The sequence below is a fragment of the Myotis nattereri genome (assembly GCF_964212035.1).
Source record: "Myotis nattereri genome assembly, chromosome: 1".
NCBI lineage: Eukaryota > Metazoa > Chordata > Mammalia > Chiroptera > Vespertilionidae > Myotis > Myotis nattereri.
Window position 1 is genome coordinate 45,483,613 of NC_138075.1, and position 19,440 is coordinate 45,503,052.

At 42.5% G+C, this 19,440-nt stretch overlaps 2 protein-coding genes across 2 annotated transcripts in view; one reads left to right on the top strand and one right to left on the bottom strand.

Moving 5' to 3' along the window:
- On the top strand, positions 1-12,892 carry LCTL (lactase like; the record flags this gene model as incomplete). The annotated part of the gene is made up of 13 exons (XM_081091533.1): positions 1-130; positions 490-653; positions 1,333-1,420; positions 1,685-1,794; positions 3,225-3,353; positions 3,456-3,551; positions 4,747-4,801; positions 4,893-5,054; positions 8,268-8,542; positions 9,054-9,180; positions 9,364-9,563; positions 10,388-10,451; positions 12,777-12,892. Exons 1-13 carry the CDS (start codon positions 13-15, stop codon positions 12,890-12,892), a joined length of 1,704 nt encoding a protein of 567 aa, XP_080947659.1. The 5' UTR covers positions 1-12.
- The window catches only part of ZWILCH (zwilch kinetochore protein), a 26,115-nt gene continuing 19,205 nt past the window's right edge, over positions 12,531-19,440 (bottom strand). Inside the window, exons 13-15 of the mRNA XM_081091510.1 lie at positions 18,333-18,445; positions 14,097-14,217; positions 12,531-13,024 (exon numbers count right to left, since the gene is read on the bottom strand). Coding sequence (XP_080947636.1) covers positions 14,123-14,217; positions 18,333-18,445 — 208 coding nt within the window. The 3' untranslated portion in view covers positions 12,531-13,024; positions 14,097-14,122. The remainder of the gene's footprint in view (positions 13,025-14,096; positions 14,218-18,332; positions 18,446-19,440) is intronic.

Below are 19,440 nucleotides of genomic sequence, written 5' to 3' on the forward strand. Positions count from 1 at the left end.
GGGCCAGGTGCCATGAAGCCAGTGCCGTTTGTCACCCTTTGGTGGGTGCTGCTTCTGGTGTCTGGGCTGGGGGCCACCAGGAAGGGATCCCCAGAAGAGGCCTCCTTCTACTACGGAACCTTTCCACCTGGTATGTCCATCCCTCTGTTGGTCTGTCCGTCTGTCTGTCGGCTTGTCCACCTTGGCTGGCTTTGCCAGGGGATTTGGTGTTTTAGCTTCCCGACAGGTAGAATGTAGAAAATAACTCTCTGTAGTGTTCTCAAATAAAAGAAGTTCCTAACAGATTTGTTTAGTTACTCTACAGATAGCATGCTGTGAGAGCTAACACTGCAAGAACATTTTTAATGCATTCTGTCTCCTCCCATCTACCCACCCACTCCCTCTCCTAGAGATGGGGAGGGGCTGCCCTGCGGCTGGGAGCACAACCCTACTCCCCAGCTGGACAGTGGTGGGAGCCCCCTGAGCCCAGCCTGGGGTCTCTACTTGCAGGATTCTCCTGGGGTGTGGGCAGCTCCGCCTTCCAGACGGAGGGCGCCTGGGACCAGGATGGGAAGGGGCCCAGCATCTGGGATGCCTTCACGCACAGCGGGAAGGGGAAAGTGCTCGGGGAGGAGACAGCAGATGTGGCCTGTAATGGCTACTACAGGGTCCAGGTGAGTGAAGGGTGTGCGTGTGGGTGGGTGCTGGAGCACGCAGCTAGCTGAGAGGTGGGAAGTGACATCCTGAGGGAGCCCAAGTGACAGTCTCAACCCAGTGCTCTGCGAAACACTCCCCACCAAAGGGGATGGGGCGAGTGGGGATGGGGACTGGGTGTGTGGGCAGGATGTAGGACGGTAGATGTAGGAGGAAAGGAGAGCAGGGCCCCACCTGACTCAGGGCCCTGCTGTGGTAGCCAAGTGAGGGGTAGCCGAAGGGCAGATGTTATGGCCCAGGGCCCACAGGCCACAGTGGCCTGAATCCCTGATCCCTGCATGTGAATCAGCCCCTGTGGAGGGAGTGGGACCAGCTCATCCTCAATCCCTCTGCTCAGCATCCACTCTTCTTCTCTGGACTGACGTTTTTGGGGAACTCATCACCCACATTTATTAGGAATACCCTATGGCCCTCGCAAAGCGCCCCATATCCTGCATTTTATTTGACTCTATCCCCAGGAGGAAGCAGGGGCGGGTGGTATGTATCACACCTGTTATATAGATGAGGAAACAGCTGCTTCCTCACCCACGAGGAGCCTAGACATGAGTGAGCCTTGGCCTGGGGCCCCTCAGGGTGCCCCCTACCTGCCCACCGCGGGGCCCCAGGCCACCTGCCCTGCCTCCCGCCCTGTCTGCACAGGAGGACATCACTCTGCTGAGGGAGCTGCACGTGAACCACTACCGCTTCTCCCTGTCTTGGCCCAGGCTCCTACCCACTGGTGTCCGCGGTAAGCTCGGCAGCCCCTTCCCGGCCCCAGCGTGGCCCCTTTAGGCCACGGAGAGGGAGAGTCCTGGGGACGGAGACCACGGACAGTTTCTCTGGCAGCAGCTTCCACAGGCTCTGCAGGCAGCTGGGCTCCCAGGAGTCTATACCACCCCTTTGAGGTTCACGTGCTGGTGGTCTGAGGTACCTTCAGCCCTACGAGTGCAGCATTTCAGAAGGCCCAGGCCACGGTCCTTTCTTGTCAAGCCCCCTTTCATCTCACCTTCAGGTGACCAGGTGAACGAGAAGGGAATCAAATTCTACAGCGACGTCATCGATGCCCTTCTGAAGAGCAACATCACCCCCATCGTGACCTTGCACCACTGGGACCTCCCGCAGGTGAGGGCTGTGCAGGCGCAGAGGCCCATGGGGAGCTCAGCTCGGCAGCAGGGGGCCTGATCTGGGCCCTAGGACGCCAAGGTGGGGGCCAAGCCTGGGGTCCAGACACAAAGATGGGAAGGAGTCAAGAAGAAATCTGACTCACTCGTGGCTGGGAGGTCGCTGGTTTAACTGATATTTGTAGTAAGTGATTAACTGCGGATTTTGAGGTTTTCCAGAACATTTGTCCTAAAAACAGCAAATCAAACTATAAAGAGGAAAACATCTTTTTGAGTAAGATCTGATGACATGCTATAATTAACAAGTTTGTTTAGCCTTTTCCCCAGTTTGTTTGAGCCAGCGCCATATGTGCTCACACGCGAGCCCCACCCCCTCCCCAAGCAGTTTCCACGAAGTGTGAACACGCTTAAGAACATCACTGTGAGACATCACTGTTCCTTCAACAGGACCACCCAGAGCTCACAGCCCAGCCAGGGGAGGAGCCGTGTGTGTGACCCTGTGACACAGGGTGCTGGGAAGGCAGAGGATAGGACATGGCCTCGGGGAGGTGCTGGGAGAATGAGTCTGGTCAGTGCTTTGCAAGCTGGGGCATGAAGTGGGAGGAGCGGTGTTCTGGCAAGGAGCAGGGAGCGGCTGGGCAAGTGATTCGGTTAGAGTTTGGGGAGCAGGCTGGAGGGGGCAGGATAGAGATGGGAGGGGCAACTTGCAAGGCCTCAACCGCTGAGCTGAGGTGACAGGGTTTGTTCTATGGGAAGGGAAGTCTCTAAGCTGGGGCTGGGGGCAGAGAGCAGCCTTTAAGCAGATGAACTGGAAACCATCCCCCAGCTTCGTCCTTGGCTGGTTGCCTTCACTTACCTACCATTTAGCATCCCCTCAAACCCCCCAAGGAGAGCTGGTAGGTAATAATGATGGAATGCCGAACCCCGGGAAAGCCGGCCCTCGTGAGCAGATCCTCTGGCTGGGAGAGAGCCCTGTGCTGAAGGAAGCGGAGTCCTCTCTCATAACAGGCTCCTCTGCGGTTCTGACAGCGGCACGGCCCTCAGAATCCCAAACAGAGCTTTCCTGCCCAGCGCCTTATTTCTTCGGAATTTATATTTACGATTATTTCCCCATGATCACGCTTCTTTCCCTTGGCAAATTTTCTTAAATATGCACTCTATCCAGTTCCTTCGAAGCATGAATCTCAAACCTTCCCTGCTCCCAAGGTCCCTAACACAGTTCGTCCCCACATTTACGTGTCATGGTCCATCACCGCCATCATCTTCAGTCTTAAATGCTCAACGCCCTGCGTCTTTGCCGCCCTCTCCTCCCAACATCCTCTGTAGCTGTACTCGCCCGCTTCTCCCACACACTGGGCCGATCAGCTCCGAGTCTTTTCTGCAGACAGACCCTTGGGGCACCAGCTCCTCTCTGCGCCCCTCTGTTCGCAGCTGCTCCAGGTCAAGTACGGCGGGTGGCAGAACGCGAGCATGACCAACTACTTCAGTGATTACGCCAACCTGTGCTTCGAGGCCTTTGGGGACCGGGTGAAGTACTGGGTCACTTTCAGTGATCCGCGGGTAAGCAGGGCCCCTCTCCAGGTGAGAAAACCCACTTCCCAGGCCAGAGCGTCCCTGCCACTTCTCACAGGCCCTATCGGTCCCCGCTTGCCATCCCTGTAGACAATGGCAGAAAAGGGCTATGAGACGGGCCGCCACGCACCAGGCCTGAAGCTCCGCGGCACAGGCTTGTACAAGGCGGCTCACCACATCATCAAGGTGAGGCGGGCTTTCTGGGAGGGAAGTCTGGGTTCAGGGTGGAGGGACAAGCCCCAGTGTCCGCTCTGCATGCCCAGGGGTCCGAGCCTGAGCTCTGTCCTCTGTGGCCCCACCTCAGAGCCAGCATCTTCCATAGCCCTTTCTCACCGTCCACTTTCCTTCCATGAGGACTGACCGGAGTGTCCTGTCATCCGGTGCTCTGTGGGACACTGAGGCTGAGGTGTATCCTGGCTGCTCGCTAGGGCTTACAATCCAGCCAAGGGGTGGAGGGCGCGCATGGGAAAACTTGTCCCCTGTAGGTCTAAACTGTCTTGTGTGGAATGGTGACAGGAGCGGAGGAATGACAGTGAACTAGAGGCTGAAAACTTCAATGAATGAGCAGAAGTAACTGGAGGACAGTTAGTGAAGGACAGTAGTAATTTAAGAGCACTCCTCTGATAACATGGATTTCAAAAGGCCTAGGGTTTTTTGTTTTTTTCTTAAATATGATTGATTTCAGAGAGGAAGGGAGAGGGAGGGAGAGATAGAAACATCAATGATGAGAGAGAATTATCAATCAGCTGCCTCCTGCATGCCCCACACTGGGAATCCAGCCCACAACCCGGGCATATGCCCCAACGGGAACCAAACCATGACCTGGTTTATAGGTCAATGCTCAACCACTGAGTCATGCTGGCCTGACAAAACCTAGGGTTTTTGAAGGAGGAAGGAGAGATGGTTTAGAAGCAGCAATAAAGAGCAACTGTGAATATTTAAAGGTCAGAGCTCTGGAGACATCAGTTGGTCACTGGGAGAGAATATAAAAAGAAGGTAGGCTGGCACATTTTGAATCCCATTTCTCAAGGATGTGCCAGGTGCTTGGTATTTTCCTAGCTTCCTGAGCTCGGTAGGGGAAAAGTACTGCCTATCACTGCAGTGGACCACCAGGAACATGAGAAGCTTTAGCAAAAACCTTAGAAAAAACAGACAGGTAGTGGTGGTTTATGTGTTTATGCCAGATTTAGACCAAGTTTCCTGTATCGTACAAAGAAAATAAGTGCCCCTGGAGGTCAGAGGATGGGAGACTATGGATTGTGATAATCAAGGCTAGACTCATGAGAATGATGGGACTCCATCTGGATGTCTAGAGTTAGGAAGGAAAGGGAGGAGAGAAATGGATGGGTCAGGCCTCCTGATGAAGTCCTTCCTCTTTCAGGCCCATGCCCAAGCCTGGCATTCTTACAACAGCACATGGCGCAGCAGGCAGCAAGGTGAGCTGCACCGCCACACGTGCTGGGAATCACGTGTCCGGAGGAGTGATGGTCACTCCTGACTGCCACCCCTTCTTTCTTTTCCTTTAAGGGCTGGTGGGGATTTCATTAAACTGCGACTGGGGGGAACCAGTGGACACTAGTAATCCCAAGGACATAGAAGCTGCCGAGAGATATCTACAGTTCTGCCTGGGCTGGTTTGCCAACCCCATTTATGCTGGTGACTACCCCCAAGTCATGAAGGAGCGTATTGGTGAGCCAAGACCCATTTTAAAACTGCAGATGCCAAGACCCATTTTAAAACTGCAGATGTTCAGTACAGCGACAGTACTGAACTTAGGTGAAATGAGCAAAAGGCAGGAGGGTAGAACACCCTGGGGTTGGGTGAGGCTGTCAAGAACTGAGAACTAGTTGTTTAAATTAGGCCAGTGTGTGTATGGGGGGTGGGGGTGGAGGGCGGCGCGGATGACAACACCCAAACAAATCACAAGAAGTTCAAAACCCAGGAGAAAAATGTAGCAGTTCTCTGGGCTGCTCTCTTTTGTGTCCTGCTGTCCTGCCTTTTGCTCCCCAATCCACTCCTTTTTAACTGCAGGAAGTAGAAGAGAGAAATCAAAGACACAGTCATGGGTGGTGTCAGTTCTATTGCCAGTTTTTTCTGTCACTTGAGAAATACTTCCCAAGCTCTGGTTTCCAGTGTCAGAGAAGAGAATAAAGATAGGTACAGCGCACATGGCCTTATCAGTTTGGATGCTTTTAAGTGCCACATAACAGAAAACTCCAACTAAAGCCACTTGGAAAGTAGGGAATTTATCATCCCAAGTCTAGAGGAGGATGATCCAGGGCTAGGTTAATCTTTGAGGACTCAGCTCATTCCACCTTTCCCCTCGGCACCATCAACTACTCCCAATGCCAGACGCTGCAGCAGCTCCAGGCATCACATCTTTACACGTCAACACGCAGGGGCAGGAAAAAGGAAATAGCTCTGTCATATGTTTTTAAGAACAAGAATCTTCCCAGGAAATAGCTTCCACCCAAAGCTGCTTTCACTTCGTGCCTTAAAGGACAGAACCACGTGCCTTAGAGTGCCCTAGGCCGCCAGAGGTAGGACCTCAGAGGCTAGGGAGGGACCATAAAGGACATGGCACCTGGGAAGAGGGCAAGGAAGACAGGCCTGGGACTAGAGGGCAGGCATCCCGCAGCGCCTGGCCATAGGAATGTAAACGTATTATCTCTGTGTGATTTAGAGGCCTCAGCTCACACTCCACTACAAAAAAGACAAGGATGGCATTGAAATAGGTTACAATCGCACGTGTAATGAGGCTATTCTGGATGTTTGAGAACAGCCAACATATCAAAACTTTCCCTTTCTACAGCACCATTCATCAGACTTATCTGATTCCAACTCTGCAACTAACCAGTGAGTGACTGGACGAGGTGCTTCACTTCTCTGAGTGTCAGTTTTATCATATGCAATGAAGGATCAGACAAAATAATCTCTCAAAATCTCTTGGCAGTAACAGTTCTGTGACACGCCTGTACACATACACGCAAAATCTTGGGAATGATTTCTTCAAGATGCACAAGGAAGAAGCGCCATGGCCACAGCGCCCGTGTTCCTGCGGCACGTCCATCATTCACAGGCGCACTCACTCTCGTGACCCTGAGGGCATCACAGGAGCCACAGGACTGCACCGAAAGCCAGACTGATGATCTGTCATAGAGCAGTTTTCTTGGGCTTAAGGCCAATCATCCCAGACCCTACCAACTCCCACTCTGTGATAAGTAGAACTGGGCTGAGGTTTTCCTTTACACAATGTGGAAAGAAGGGACCTCTGAGCAGTTGACATTTTCTTTAGGAGTGAAAGCATCTGCTTGAAATCTTGTTCACAAATTACTTCCAGGCTCCTCCAGCACCTTTTTATTCACAATAAACATATGGACAAAAGTAATTCTACACCAGTGCTGACCAATAGAACTTTTGGTGATGACAGAAACATTATGAATAATGTATATATATTTACACACAGATATATAATGATATATACAGATACACATTACACACACACAATGTATGTCTATGCTATCCAATGACAGCCTATAGCCATTTGTCTACTAAAATTAAAAATTCAGTCCTTCAGTGTGACTGAATTAAAGATGCAGTCACAACCTGGTCAGTGTTGCTCAGTAGAGTGTTGGCCTGTGCATCAAAGGGTTGCAGGTTCAATCCCAGCCCCAGTCAGGGCCCATGGGGGAGGCAACCAATCCATGTGTCTCTCTCACATCGATGTTTCATACTCTCTTTCCCCCTCTCCCTCCCTTCCACTCTCTCTTAAAAAGAAAAAAACTCAATGTATGTGTCCTGACCAGAGATGGAACCCACAACCTTGGCATATCAGGACAATGTTCTAACCAACTGAGCTACCTGGCCAGGGTGTTTCAAATTTTTCTAAGTACAAGATAGTACAAAGTGAAAAGTCAAGCTTCTGTCCCTCCCTCCCCCTCCCCACCACTCTCATCCTCCCGGGAGGAAGCACACTCCAGGCATGGATTGTACATGTGTGAGCAAAAGCACTGCTGTGAGGTGGTACCTGGTATCATAGGCAACGTTCTGCAGCTTTGTTCCATTTAAACATGTACCTGGGCATTCTTTCCATGTTGGTATACAAAGTACTGCCTCATTCATTCCAATGGCTGCAGGTGTACTGATAGATACCCCATTTATTTAACCATTCTCTCCTGATAGACATTCAGATTGTTTCTAACCTTTTGCTACTTAATCTACAATGAAGGTCCATGTACATACATCTTTTTACAAGAGTGAATAAAAGGTAGGATAAACAGATTTGTGATTGATCAGTGAAAGGACATATACCTTTATAAAATGTCCAGCCCTGGCCAGGTAGCTCAGTTGATTAGAGTGATGTCCCAATATGCCACGGTTGTGGGTTTAATACCCAGTCAGGGCACATACAAGAAGAGACCAAAATGCATAAATAAGTGGAACAACAAACCAATGTATCTCTCTCTCAAAAAAAATCAATTAAAAAAATTTCTAGCACAGAGATGTACCAGCTTACCCAGCATGAACGTGACCATATGCCCCACCTCCCACTGGCCTTCCTGTTCCTTTCCCAGGGGCGATTAAAATTACCAATTTTTGATGTAAGGAATAATATAGGAATCCAACACTACTATTTTCCAGATGGCTACACACTTGTCAACATACCACTTACTGAATAATCTATGAAAGTATTACTTTTAAACAATACAAACGTTTACATTTTTGGATCATATTCAAATGTCAAAATTCCAGTTTGAAAAGCTAAGGTTACATTTTCCATACAAATGAATCCCAAAGCCCATGATCTGGATAAAAGGTTTTATGTCCAACATGCCAGTATCATCATGGTACATAAAATGATTGTGAGAATCACTGTTAACTTCTATTTTTCTCTCTCAATAGGAAGAAAGAGTGCAGAGCAAGGCCTGGATGTGTCGAGGTTACCTGTGTTCTCACTCCAAGAAAAGAGCTACATTAAAGGCACATCTGATTTCTTAGGATTAGGTCATTTTACAACCCGGTACATCACAGAAAGGAACTACCCTGCCCGCCGGGGGCCCAGCTACCAGAACGATCGTGACTTAGTAGAACTGGCTGACCCAAACTGGCCTGATCTGGGGTCTCAGTGGCTATATTCTGTGCCATGGGGATTTAGGAGGCTCCTCAACTTTGCTCAGGTGACTATTACATTAAGCTATTTAAAAGGCATTTTTGACCTGAATTCATGGTCTTAGAGCTTAAGTACAGGTGCTTACATTTAAAATTAACAACACAAAACAAATGCAGTTACTCATACTTCAAAGGCTAATACAGACCTTACAGTCGAATGCCTACTGTAAGTAAGCATTTCAGTGTGTGTACCCTGTAGCTAAAAGTCTTATCCCACTTTTAGTTATTCTGCTGCCCTTCTCACCTGAAATGGAATATGTGGAAAGAACAAGATATGAATATATTATCTCTACAATGATGCTGATTTACTGAGAAACGTATTCTTTTAAATGAACTTGCCTCTTGCCTGCATTCATCTCTAAATATATTTAAATGTGTGAACTGGAATTTACTAAACCCTAAACACACTCGATTAAAATATGGCAGGCTTGAACATGTGTGTCTATAGGTACCTCAGACTCAGAAACCCACCTGTAAGTTGGATTTTTAAAGATATTTGTTACTATGACTCACTTTCAGACTCAATATGGTGATCCTCCCATATATGTGATGGAAAATGGAGCATCGCAAACATTACACTGTACTCAATTATGTGACAAGTGGAGAATTAAATACCTTAAAGGATATATAAATGAAATGTTAAAAGGTGAGATACAAACCAAGACTGTCTTCTCATATTTTTCTATTTAACTTGAACAAAATTTGATAATACACATGCTTGACAAAAACTTGTTTCTAAATCTCATAAATGAAAACATTTAAGATTATCTTCATATTATTTTTCCAAGTAAATGTAATACATTAAAAATGGAATAAAATGTCTTTGCAGCTATAAAAGATGGTGCTAACATAAAAGGGTATACTTCCTGGTCTCTGTTGGATCAGTTTGAATGGGAGAAAGGATATTCAAATAGATATGGATTCTACTATGTCGAATTTAACAACAAAAATAAGCCTCGGTATCCAAAAGCTTCAGTTCAATATTACAAGAAGATTGTCACTGCCAATGGCTTTCCCAACCCAAGAGAGGTAGGACTAATCCCTGTTACTCATTCTGGACTTAGAAGACCTGGGCAGCTGGGCACACAGAGTTCGGCAAGCACCTCTCTCCCCTTTCCTCCCTGAAAGAGGACAGGGGTCTGTGGGAGCATGGCCTTTCGTCTCTGACACTACCTCACACAACCTCTTTGCTCATTTGCTTAGAACAGGGTATACACACATTAAAATCAATCCTAACATGCAGAACATTAAGGGCAGACTATGATAATGCAGGAGTCCTGTTCGCTTTAGGCTGTATTAGTCAATAAAGACTTTAAGTTCAATGTTCTTCTAAATGTTATATCTTAATGTAAATAAATATTGCAAATTCTTTAAGAGACATGAAAAGTCAAGGAAGTCAAATGTTCATTTCTCTTCCCACCAAATGGCAGAGTCATACAGATGCACTGGTTCCAAATGAGATTAAAAATAATTAAATGTAATAATCCTTTAAAACATACCAAACATTTTCAATAACATATAATTTTTTTCTATCAGCTCTTTATGTTGCTGTACCTAATGACAGGGAATAGAAAATGTAATTTAGAATGTCTTAATGAAAGTCATTTTTACACATTTCACTTAGTTCCCAATTCTTTTAGGGGGACCCCAGTGAGACGTGGAAACAGTGACGGACAGCGATCGGGCATTCTCTAGTCTTGCATTACTAGGAAAGCACTAGATTATAAGCTCCTTAAAAATAAAGACTGCGTTTTGACCCCCTCACAATGACTCACATAGGTATTTAATAAGTGTTAACTAATTTAATCTACAAGCAGATTAAAAACATTAATTACCAAGCGGCTTTTTTTTAGGTGGAAAGTTGGTACTTCAAAGCCTTGGAAACTTGCTCTATCAACAATCAGATGCTTGCTGCAGGTGAGTATATTTTAACTCTTCCCTTTGAGAATTAAACTACATAATTACATAGATAATAACATTACCAAAATCTCAAAATGTGGACCTACCCTATGTCAATCTTCCAAACCACATAATTAATAGTAATTTATTTTAATTACAAATGTCTATTTTATAAGCATTTAAAATATATTTTAAAAACTTACCAGAAAGAGAAATTTATCCACTTTATTCTTATTCTCCCTGAATCATAATGTAAACTTATATATCTTTAAGTTTTGTTATAGTAGGCTTTGTGGAAAGGGGAAAATTCAACCATTATACCAAATGACATAAAGTCAAAGAACACTATATATTTTATTCACTCATTCAGAAAGTGATTGTTAAGTACTCACTTTTAGGAAGGGGGTGTTTTAACCTCTGGGGATACAGCAATGAACAAAACAAGGTCCCTGACCTCACGAAAGGCTTTTTTTCCCCCTTTCCTTTTATGTTTTTATTGATTTGAGAGACAGGAAGGGAGAGGGAGATAGAAACATCAATGAGAAAGAATCATTGATCAGCTGCCTCCTGTAAGCCTCCTCCTGGGGAACGAGCCTGCAACCCAGGAATGGGCCCTCACAGGGAATTGAACTGTGACCTCTTGCTTCATGGGTTGACGCTCAACCACTGAACCACACTGGCTGGGCAGAAGGCATCATTTCTTATGCAATGGGATTTTAAAAGCTCAGAGATGTAGAATAATAAGAAATGCCAACACATACCATTTGTTTCTTTGAATTTTGTCATCTTTTTACAAGGGCAGAGAAATACACTTCCTGATTTTTAAATATATATATATATATATATATATATATATATATATATATATATTCTTTTTTAAAATTTTTATTGATTTCAGAGAGGAAGGAAGAAGAGATAAAAACATTAATGGCCAAACCGGTTTGGCTCAGTGGATAGAGCGTCTGCCTGCAGACTGAAAGGTCCCAGGTTCGATTCCGGTCAAGGGCACGTACCTTGGTTGCGGGCACATCCCCAGTAGGAGGTGTGCAGGAGGCGGCTGGTCAATGTTTCTCTCTCATTGATGTTTCTAACTCTCTATCCCTCTCCCTCTCTGTAAAAAATCAATAAAATATATTTAAAAAACAAACAAACAAACAAACAAAACACATTAATGATGAGAGAGAATCATTGATTGGCTGCCTCCTGCACACCCACCCTGGGGATTGAGCCAACTCGGGCATGTGCCCTCACCAGGAATTGAACCGTGACCTCCTGGTTCATAAGTCGACGCTCAACCACTGATCCACACTAGCCAGGCTAAAGATGTGTTTTAATGAACACATCTTTAATGTGGTATAGAGGTGGAAAGTGCTAGACCAAACCCTACCAATTCAGCTATTTTTATAGGCCAATATACCACTGTGCCTATCACCCTTCCCACATCTAAATAACCAGGCAATATTAAGGATGCATATGCCATTCAACAAAAATAAACTTTTGCCAGTACCGGTTTAGCTCAGTGGATAAAGCTTCGGCCTGTGGACTCAGGGGTCCCGGGTTCGATTCCGGTCAGGGCCATGTACCTTGGTTGCGGGCACATCCCCAGTGGGGGGCGTGCAGGAGGCGGCTGATCCATGTTTCTCTCTCATGGATGTTTCTGGCTCTCTATCCCTCTCCCTTCCTCTCTGTAAGAAATCAATAAAATATATTTTAAAAAAATAAAATAAAATAAACTTTTATCATGTACAGACATGATGGGGAATTTGTTGAGCTTATAAGCTCTTAAAGAGCAGGGCCTGTGCCTTATTCACCTTGGTAACCAGGGTGACTACACAAAACCTAAAGGCTGGTATTGTATCAATGTCCTCTACTATATTCACATACATGAAATATGCTTAACATTTAACTCTTCAGGAGTAACTATGTTAACTATGCCACAATAAAGAAACTCCTATACCTTTTAAGATACACAATAACATCTTTGAAAGACTGGAAGTGTTTCCTAAGGATTTTTCTTTCACAAATTCCCCCAGTGAAAATTATAAAACCATGGGATATAGCTGCTTATAATCTGAGATTAATTATGGTCAGCACAAGGACACTTAAGACTTTATTACAGTACCTATGGAAGAATCAAATTTAGGCATTCTTTGTCCTGTTTTCTGAAATATTTTCAAATACCTCACATAACTTTTTATAACATTTAATTCTTTAATAGCAGGGGAGAATAATTAGACAGTGTGATGCCATTTTCCAAGGTTTTCTAATACAGCTAAAGCTTTCAGGATGAACTATACTTGCTGAAATGATCATGTTCCCATTTATGGTGGTGTTCCATTTCAGAGCCTTTGCTAAGTCATATGCAGATGGTGACGGAGATCGTGGTACCCACAGTCTGTACCCTCTGTGTACTAATCGCTGCAGTTCTCCTAATGTTCCTCCTGCGGAGCCAGAGCTGAGACAGGGTTACCCATTTTGCAGCTTCATCTTTCAGTAATCTTCAGGCTCTTCCTCCATTTTCTGCTTCAAAAATTTACATACCTCTGTTTCAGCCATAGTAATGTTTTTCTTTTTGCTTTTTTGGGCTTATGCTGGGATTTAAGAATTAAAAAAATAAAAAATAAGTATTTAATAAATAAAATAAAAATCACCTGTCATTTTACCATTCTCAAAGTCAAAGTTAATATTTTGCTGTCTAATACGCACCTATTTTCTTTTTTTGGAACCTATTTTCATTTTGCAAAAAGGGATCACAGTGTACAAACTTTTATAACTTGATTTTATTTTTAAGTCTGTCCAGAAACATAACTTTAATGTAGAAATAAATGCCATCTAAGCACTGTCTTACACATGATGGATAGTCAATCATCTATAAATAACAATCCTTTCAGTTTATAAATCCTATAAGGCAACCAGAGAAAGCTTAGGTGGGTACCAAGCAAATGAGCACATACACTTTCCTAATTTCAATATCTCGAAGAAATATAATTAGTTTATATATATTTTCTTTAACTAGTTATTTTGCTTTTTAAAATTAGGATTCTTTTTATTCTTAACTATGCTAAAATTATTCTCCATTTATCTGAGGACAAAACATGGCTTAAGAAGGCATAATATCAGGCATTTTATTCATTATCTTACTACTCATTATTTAATGTTGTTTCTGAAACACAAAAACATTAAGATAGTAGGAATGCTATTCCATTAATTCTTTTGGTTGGTTAATACTGTCAAATTAAACATTTTTTAAATGGGGTTTATTTAGTCTTACAATTGGGCTGGGGTAAAATTGCTTTTAACAAATCTTTGTTTTCAATGTCAAACTGATGCACCTTTCCAGTGTTTTTCTCTTCCATTAATATTTTTAAAATCAAACTCTTTCTACTCTATATCCAGCTTTAAGGTACAATATTTCCACTCAAAAAAAAAAAAATTTTTTTTGTTTCCCTGGTTTTAGAATTAAACTGACCTAGTAAGTTGACTGCAGAAAGTAGACAGGAAATTAAAGACTTTACACTGCTCAGTAGCATCTGGTAAGTCTTTTATATGATTACTGATAAGTAATCTATATTCCTAATGTATTAAGTCAGCATTTATGTTGTAGGGGGAAAAAACATAACACATTACAAAGTATTCAGAGAGAACAAACAGTGACCATACTACCTGACAGAGGAGCCCATCAGCACACTTCACTTGAAATGCACCTGGCTGCAGGTAACCATGATAGTATAGGATATCCTTTCTTCCAGGCTACTGTTTAATATGGATTCAGAAAAATCTGTAACTAGAAGGACAGTGAGATCAGAATTGTTTGCACCCTGCTGACTTTTCTACCATATACACTGCTGAATTTTACAATAATAGAGGGGTAGCCTGAATGATGTGTCTTCTACTTTAAGAGAATTTGTTAAACCAAAAGCAGCAAGAACAATTCCTTTAAGTAGTGAACACTCTTGGTGCATTGAAAACATGACTAAACAAATTAAAATATAAAGATTTTTTTTTAAATTACATATTTTTTATGTTTGTGCCTCATCCACTACAGTTAAATAATTTTTTCCAATCTTAAATATGTATCTCAGAAAAAATATTCTACCTAGGATTTGTAGTTTTAGGGTTAGACACATACCTGTTTTTTCCTCCTGAAGTCTGTTGTATTTCAAAATAAATGGTACAATTAACATTTAGATGAGATTGTGTGCACTTTCTTGAGGGTCAACATTTTGGTTTCCATATTCTCACCATTATCAACAATCATTTCCTGAACACCCTCTGGGTGAGCAATAGTCTACTGGACACTGTCTTTGTCTCCCATTAACTCCAAACTATTATTCTCTCTTCCCGTGGCAGATAAAGGTACATTTTTCTCTCGTAAGTCTTCCTGCTTTTGATATCAACTGTTCTACTCCAGAGTATAATACCACTAGATATCTTGAAAAACTAGTATTCAACCAAAGTGTTTAGTCCAATGAAATAGAAAATCTAACTTCTTAATACATATGACCTTTAGAAAAAAAAAAATCATTACTGGGCTTTAATATTTACAATCAGTGTTTTTGAATATAAATGAGGTCCTTCAATAGTGGGTCTTGTTTTGGGCCAAAGGTCACTGAAAAATTTCTAGACAAACACATCAAGAATATATGATGGGTAGAAGAGGTTATATTATCCAGGCCAAAATGAAGTTTGCGTGTATTTCTAAGCACACAATTTCATTTATATACATACAATTTCATTTAAATTTTATTTTCATAGACTCATTACACCAATGCATTAACAAATTGTTTTAACTCTAACATTAAAAATCACTTTCACTCTTTTTTTCAAACGAACTGCATCAAAAAGACTGAAAGATATGTTCAGTATCCTTCACTTATTCAGCATCATTGGAAAAAGGTGTTTAATGTTGCATGAATTTCCTCATGACAGAGGTCATTTAATCTTTATGTAGTAAAATTTTAAAACAGCATTTTCAAAAATACATCACATATGTTCATGTGTTTAAAACTTACTTTTTAATCATAAAAGTAATATATATCTTAAAAAAAACACACACCAGAAACAACATGGTAAATAAAATAAAATGTTTAAATCGGTGGTTCTCAACTTAAGTTGCACAAGGGAATTACCTGGAGAACTTTAAATATTACTGATTTCCAGGCTCTTCTTCCAGAGATTCTAATTAACTTGGTCTGGGTATAAGAACTTTAAACTTTAAAAATTCCCCAGATTGCCCTGGCTGGTGTGGCTCAGTGGATAGAGCACCGGACCTGCAGACTGAAGGGTCCTGGGTTCGATTCCGGTCATAGGGCACATGCCTGGGTTGCCGGCTTAGTCCTCAGTAGGGGGCGTGCAGGAGGCAGCCGGTCAATGATTCTCTCTCATCATTGATATTTCAATCTCTCTCTCCCTCTCCCTTCTTCTCTAAAATCAATTGAAAATTAAAAAAAAAAAAAATTCCCCAGATGATTCTAACATTCAGCCAAAGATGAGAATCACTCCTGCCCTCACCTTGCTACACCTCAGGAATTTGGGTGTATCCTTCCAGACCTTCGTCTATGCCCGTCCTTATGTTTTCTCCAGTATTTTGCTACTGTAAACATTATGTACTGCAATCAATAATCTTGTTCATAGGTCTTTTTGCACATCTGGTTATATGTGTGGAATAAGTTCCTATTAAGGAAACTGCTGGACCAAAAATATGTATTCTTGTAAAATTTTGGTGGATATTGCCCTCCAAAGAAGCTGTACAACTTTACACTCCACACAGCAATGTGTGAAGTTGACTGACCGCCTGTTCCCCCATGTCCTTGCCAGCACTGACACCTAACTTTTTGATCTTTGCTAAACTGATAGGTGAAGGTAGGTAACATGACATATAACATAAATTTGCATTTCTCTGATTATACAGAGTTGAGCACCTTTTACTTATTTATTTTTAAATATTTTTATTGATTTCAGACAGGAAGGGAGAGGGAGAAAGAGATAGAAACATCAGTGATGAGAATCATGGATTGGCTGCCTCCTGCAAATCCCACACTGGGGATCAAGCCCGCAACCTGGGCATGTGCCCTGACCGGGAATTAAACCGTGACCTCCTGGTTCATAGGTCGATGCTCAACGACTGAGCCATGCTGGCTAGGCTGAGCACCTTTTATTTTTACTTTTTTTTTTGTTAATACTCACCCGAGGATATTTTCCATTATTTTTTTTAGATAAAGTGAAAGGGAGGGGGAGAGACAGAGAGACAGAGAGAAACATCTACATGAGAGAGACACATCGATTGGTTGCCTCCCACATGTGCCCCAACCAGGGTGGGAATTGAGCTTACAATTGAGGTACATGCCCTTGACCACAATCGAACCTGTGTCCCTTCAGTCCAAGGGCCGACACACTATTCACTGAGCCAAACCGGGTAGGGCACCACTTTTTATTTTTTAAAAGATAATTTTATTGATTTCAGAGCAAAAAGGAGGAGAGATAGAAACATCAATGATGAAAGTGAATCATTGGTCAGCTGCCTCCTGCACGCCCCCTACTGGGGATCAAGCCTGAACCCTGAGCATGTGCCCTGACTGGGAATTGAACCTCCTAGTTCATAGGTAGACACTCAACCACTGAGCAACACCGGCCAGGCATCACCTTTTATTTTTTAAATGACATTTGAATTTCCTTTCTGTCGAACTGTCCATATTACTTGATTATTTTACTAGGGAATGTAGCCCCTTTTCTGAACTTGAGCTACAAATTTCTTTTCCTAATTTGTCATTTGTCTGTTGTTTTGCCTCCAGTATTTTTTGCCATGCAGAAATTATTTTATTTTTATATAGTTTATTTTCTATCGTTTATATAGATTCCATGTTTTCTATCACACTTAGAAAAGACAGCATGATTCTAACTGATGATTTTTAAGAAAATTCTTTCTGTTTCTTTAGGATTTATACAGTTCAGCCATATGAATAGAGAAGTTTCCATTCTAGTTAAGAGAAGTTTCCATTATGCTTGAATTAAAATATATTTTGGGGAGAAGGATAAACATTTTCTGGAAATAATTTTGCAAGGTATTAATCACTTAAATAGGACTATTTGTATTCCCAGCCGTAGTTAACTATAGGCTTTTGAAATCTTGGATTTTTTCTTATAACCACTAGATTTGATTTTGGATAATACTTGCAATATTTGAATTCAGTCATTTAAGACAGATACAAGTAGAAGACTACAGCACCACACAATCCACATGTGTGAAGATGACAGTTTTATACGTGTTTAACAAAGGAGGCAGACTTTATAGGCCAGCTAATTACACTAGGGGCTAAAAAACATTCTTTAATAGAATACTAGAAACCTCAACCCTTATTCCAGACACAGAAGACATTTGGGCAGAAATATCACTATTTTAAACAGTGCACAAAAGTGTGAAGTATGGCATTTCAATCTTTTAACTTATTTTTATTCCTATTGCTTGATCTCACTTAATAAAAGCTCCTTTATCCAGGTTAACGAAAAAAGTACTCTTTCATGATTCCTTTTTTCAGAATAAATATGTTTACATGTAGAGTTTAGGAAAATCATTTAAATGGGCACAAGAGCCCAGCAGGTGTGGCTTAGTGGTTGAGCATCGACTCATGTACCAGGAGGTCATGGTTCGATTCCCAGTCAGGGCGCATGCTGGGGTTGCTAGCTTGATCCCCAGTAGGGGGCATACAGGAGGCAGCTGATCAATGATTCTCTCTCATCAATGTTTCTATCTCTCTCCCCCCTCTTTCTTCTTCTCTCTGAAATCAATAAAAACATTTTAAAAATATTAAAATTGAGCACAAGACCTAAAATAATAATCTCTACCAGTAAAATTTTATTTTCATTTTCAATTTCTCTAAATAGATTACAAACCATATTTACCAGATCTGTGGCAATTCAGATGGTCTACAGGTAGACTGTCACTCAGTTGCCAAACTGTTTTCACCTTTTTCTGACCACTGTTTATTTCCACTCTCCATTTCTGTGGCTTCTCACTAAGGAAATAAAAAACATCCAAGGGGAAAAGTAGTTACTTCCTTTCTTCCTTCCTTCTGCAGTCATCAGTGAAATCCTTATGTGATAAGCACTAAGGAAGAAGAGACAAACAAGTCAGAATTCTAAATTTCAGACTTTAGAGGACGCTGAAGTTGGGGGCTCACTCTAAAAGGCATTTAGGAACATGGGTCTGAAACTCAGGAGGAGCTAGAGATATGGGCTGTGAATTATTAGCCCAGAGGAACTGAAACCTTGAGTATGAATGTAATCACCCAGGGAAGATAGAAAGTAAAAACAAAAGAAGTCAGAGAATATAGAGTTCTGGTGAAAACTCACATATAAAAAGCAGACAGAGGAGGGAGAAATTGATAGGGAACTATTCTCAGTCTAGGAGGTGGACCAGAAAGTTAGAATTAAAATTAAGACAGAACCTAATGTCACAGAAACAGAGGAAGGGAAAGGTTCGAGAAAGCAATTGTGTTAAACGCCAAACTGCCTTGTAAGTGCTTACTGAAGGAGAAAGAATTGGTGGGCCAGCTAATTGCACAAGGAGCTAAAAAACATTGTCACATTGGAAAGTGTCCACTGGATATGGTAATTATAAAGACAATAATAAGCCCTGGCTGGGTAGCTCAGTTGGTTAGAGCACTGCCCTGATATACCAAGGTTGCAGGTTTGATTCCCCGTCAGGGCACATACAAGAATCAACAAATATGCATAAATAGGTAAAACAACAAATTGATGTTTCTCTCTCTCCTTCACTCTCTCTCTCTCTCCCCCTTCCTCTATCTCCTCCTAAAACCTAAATAAAATAAATCTTAAAAGAACAGAGAAGGCCACTGATGGCCCCTGCCAGAGCAGTTCCATGGGAGTGCTGGGGTTTCCATCGGAGGGAACTAAATAGAGGAGGGTATAAATGAGAGTGACTTTAGTACAAGAGAAAGTTAAGTGTATTATATGCTAAGGGGAGACCATCATTTGAGGCAAACTCAAG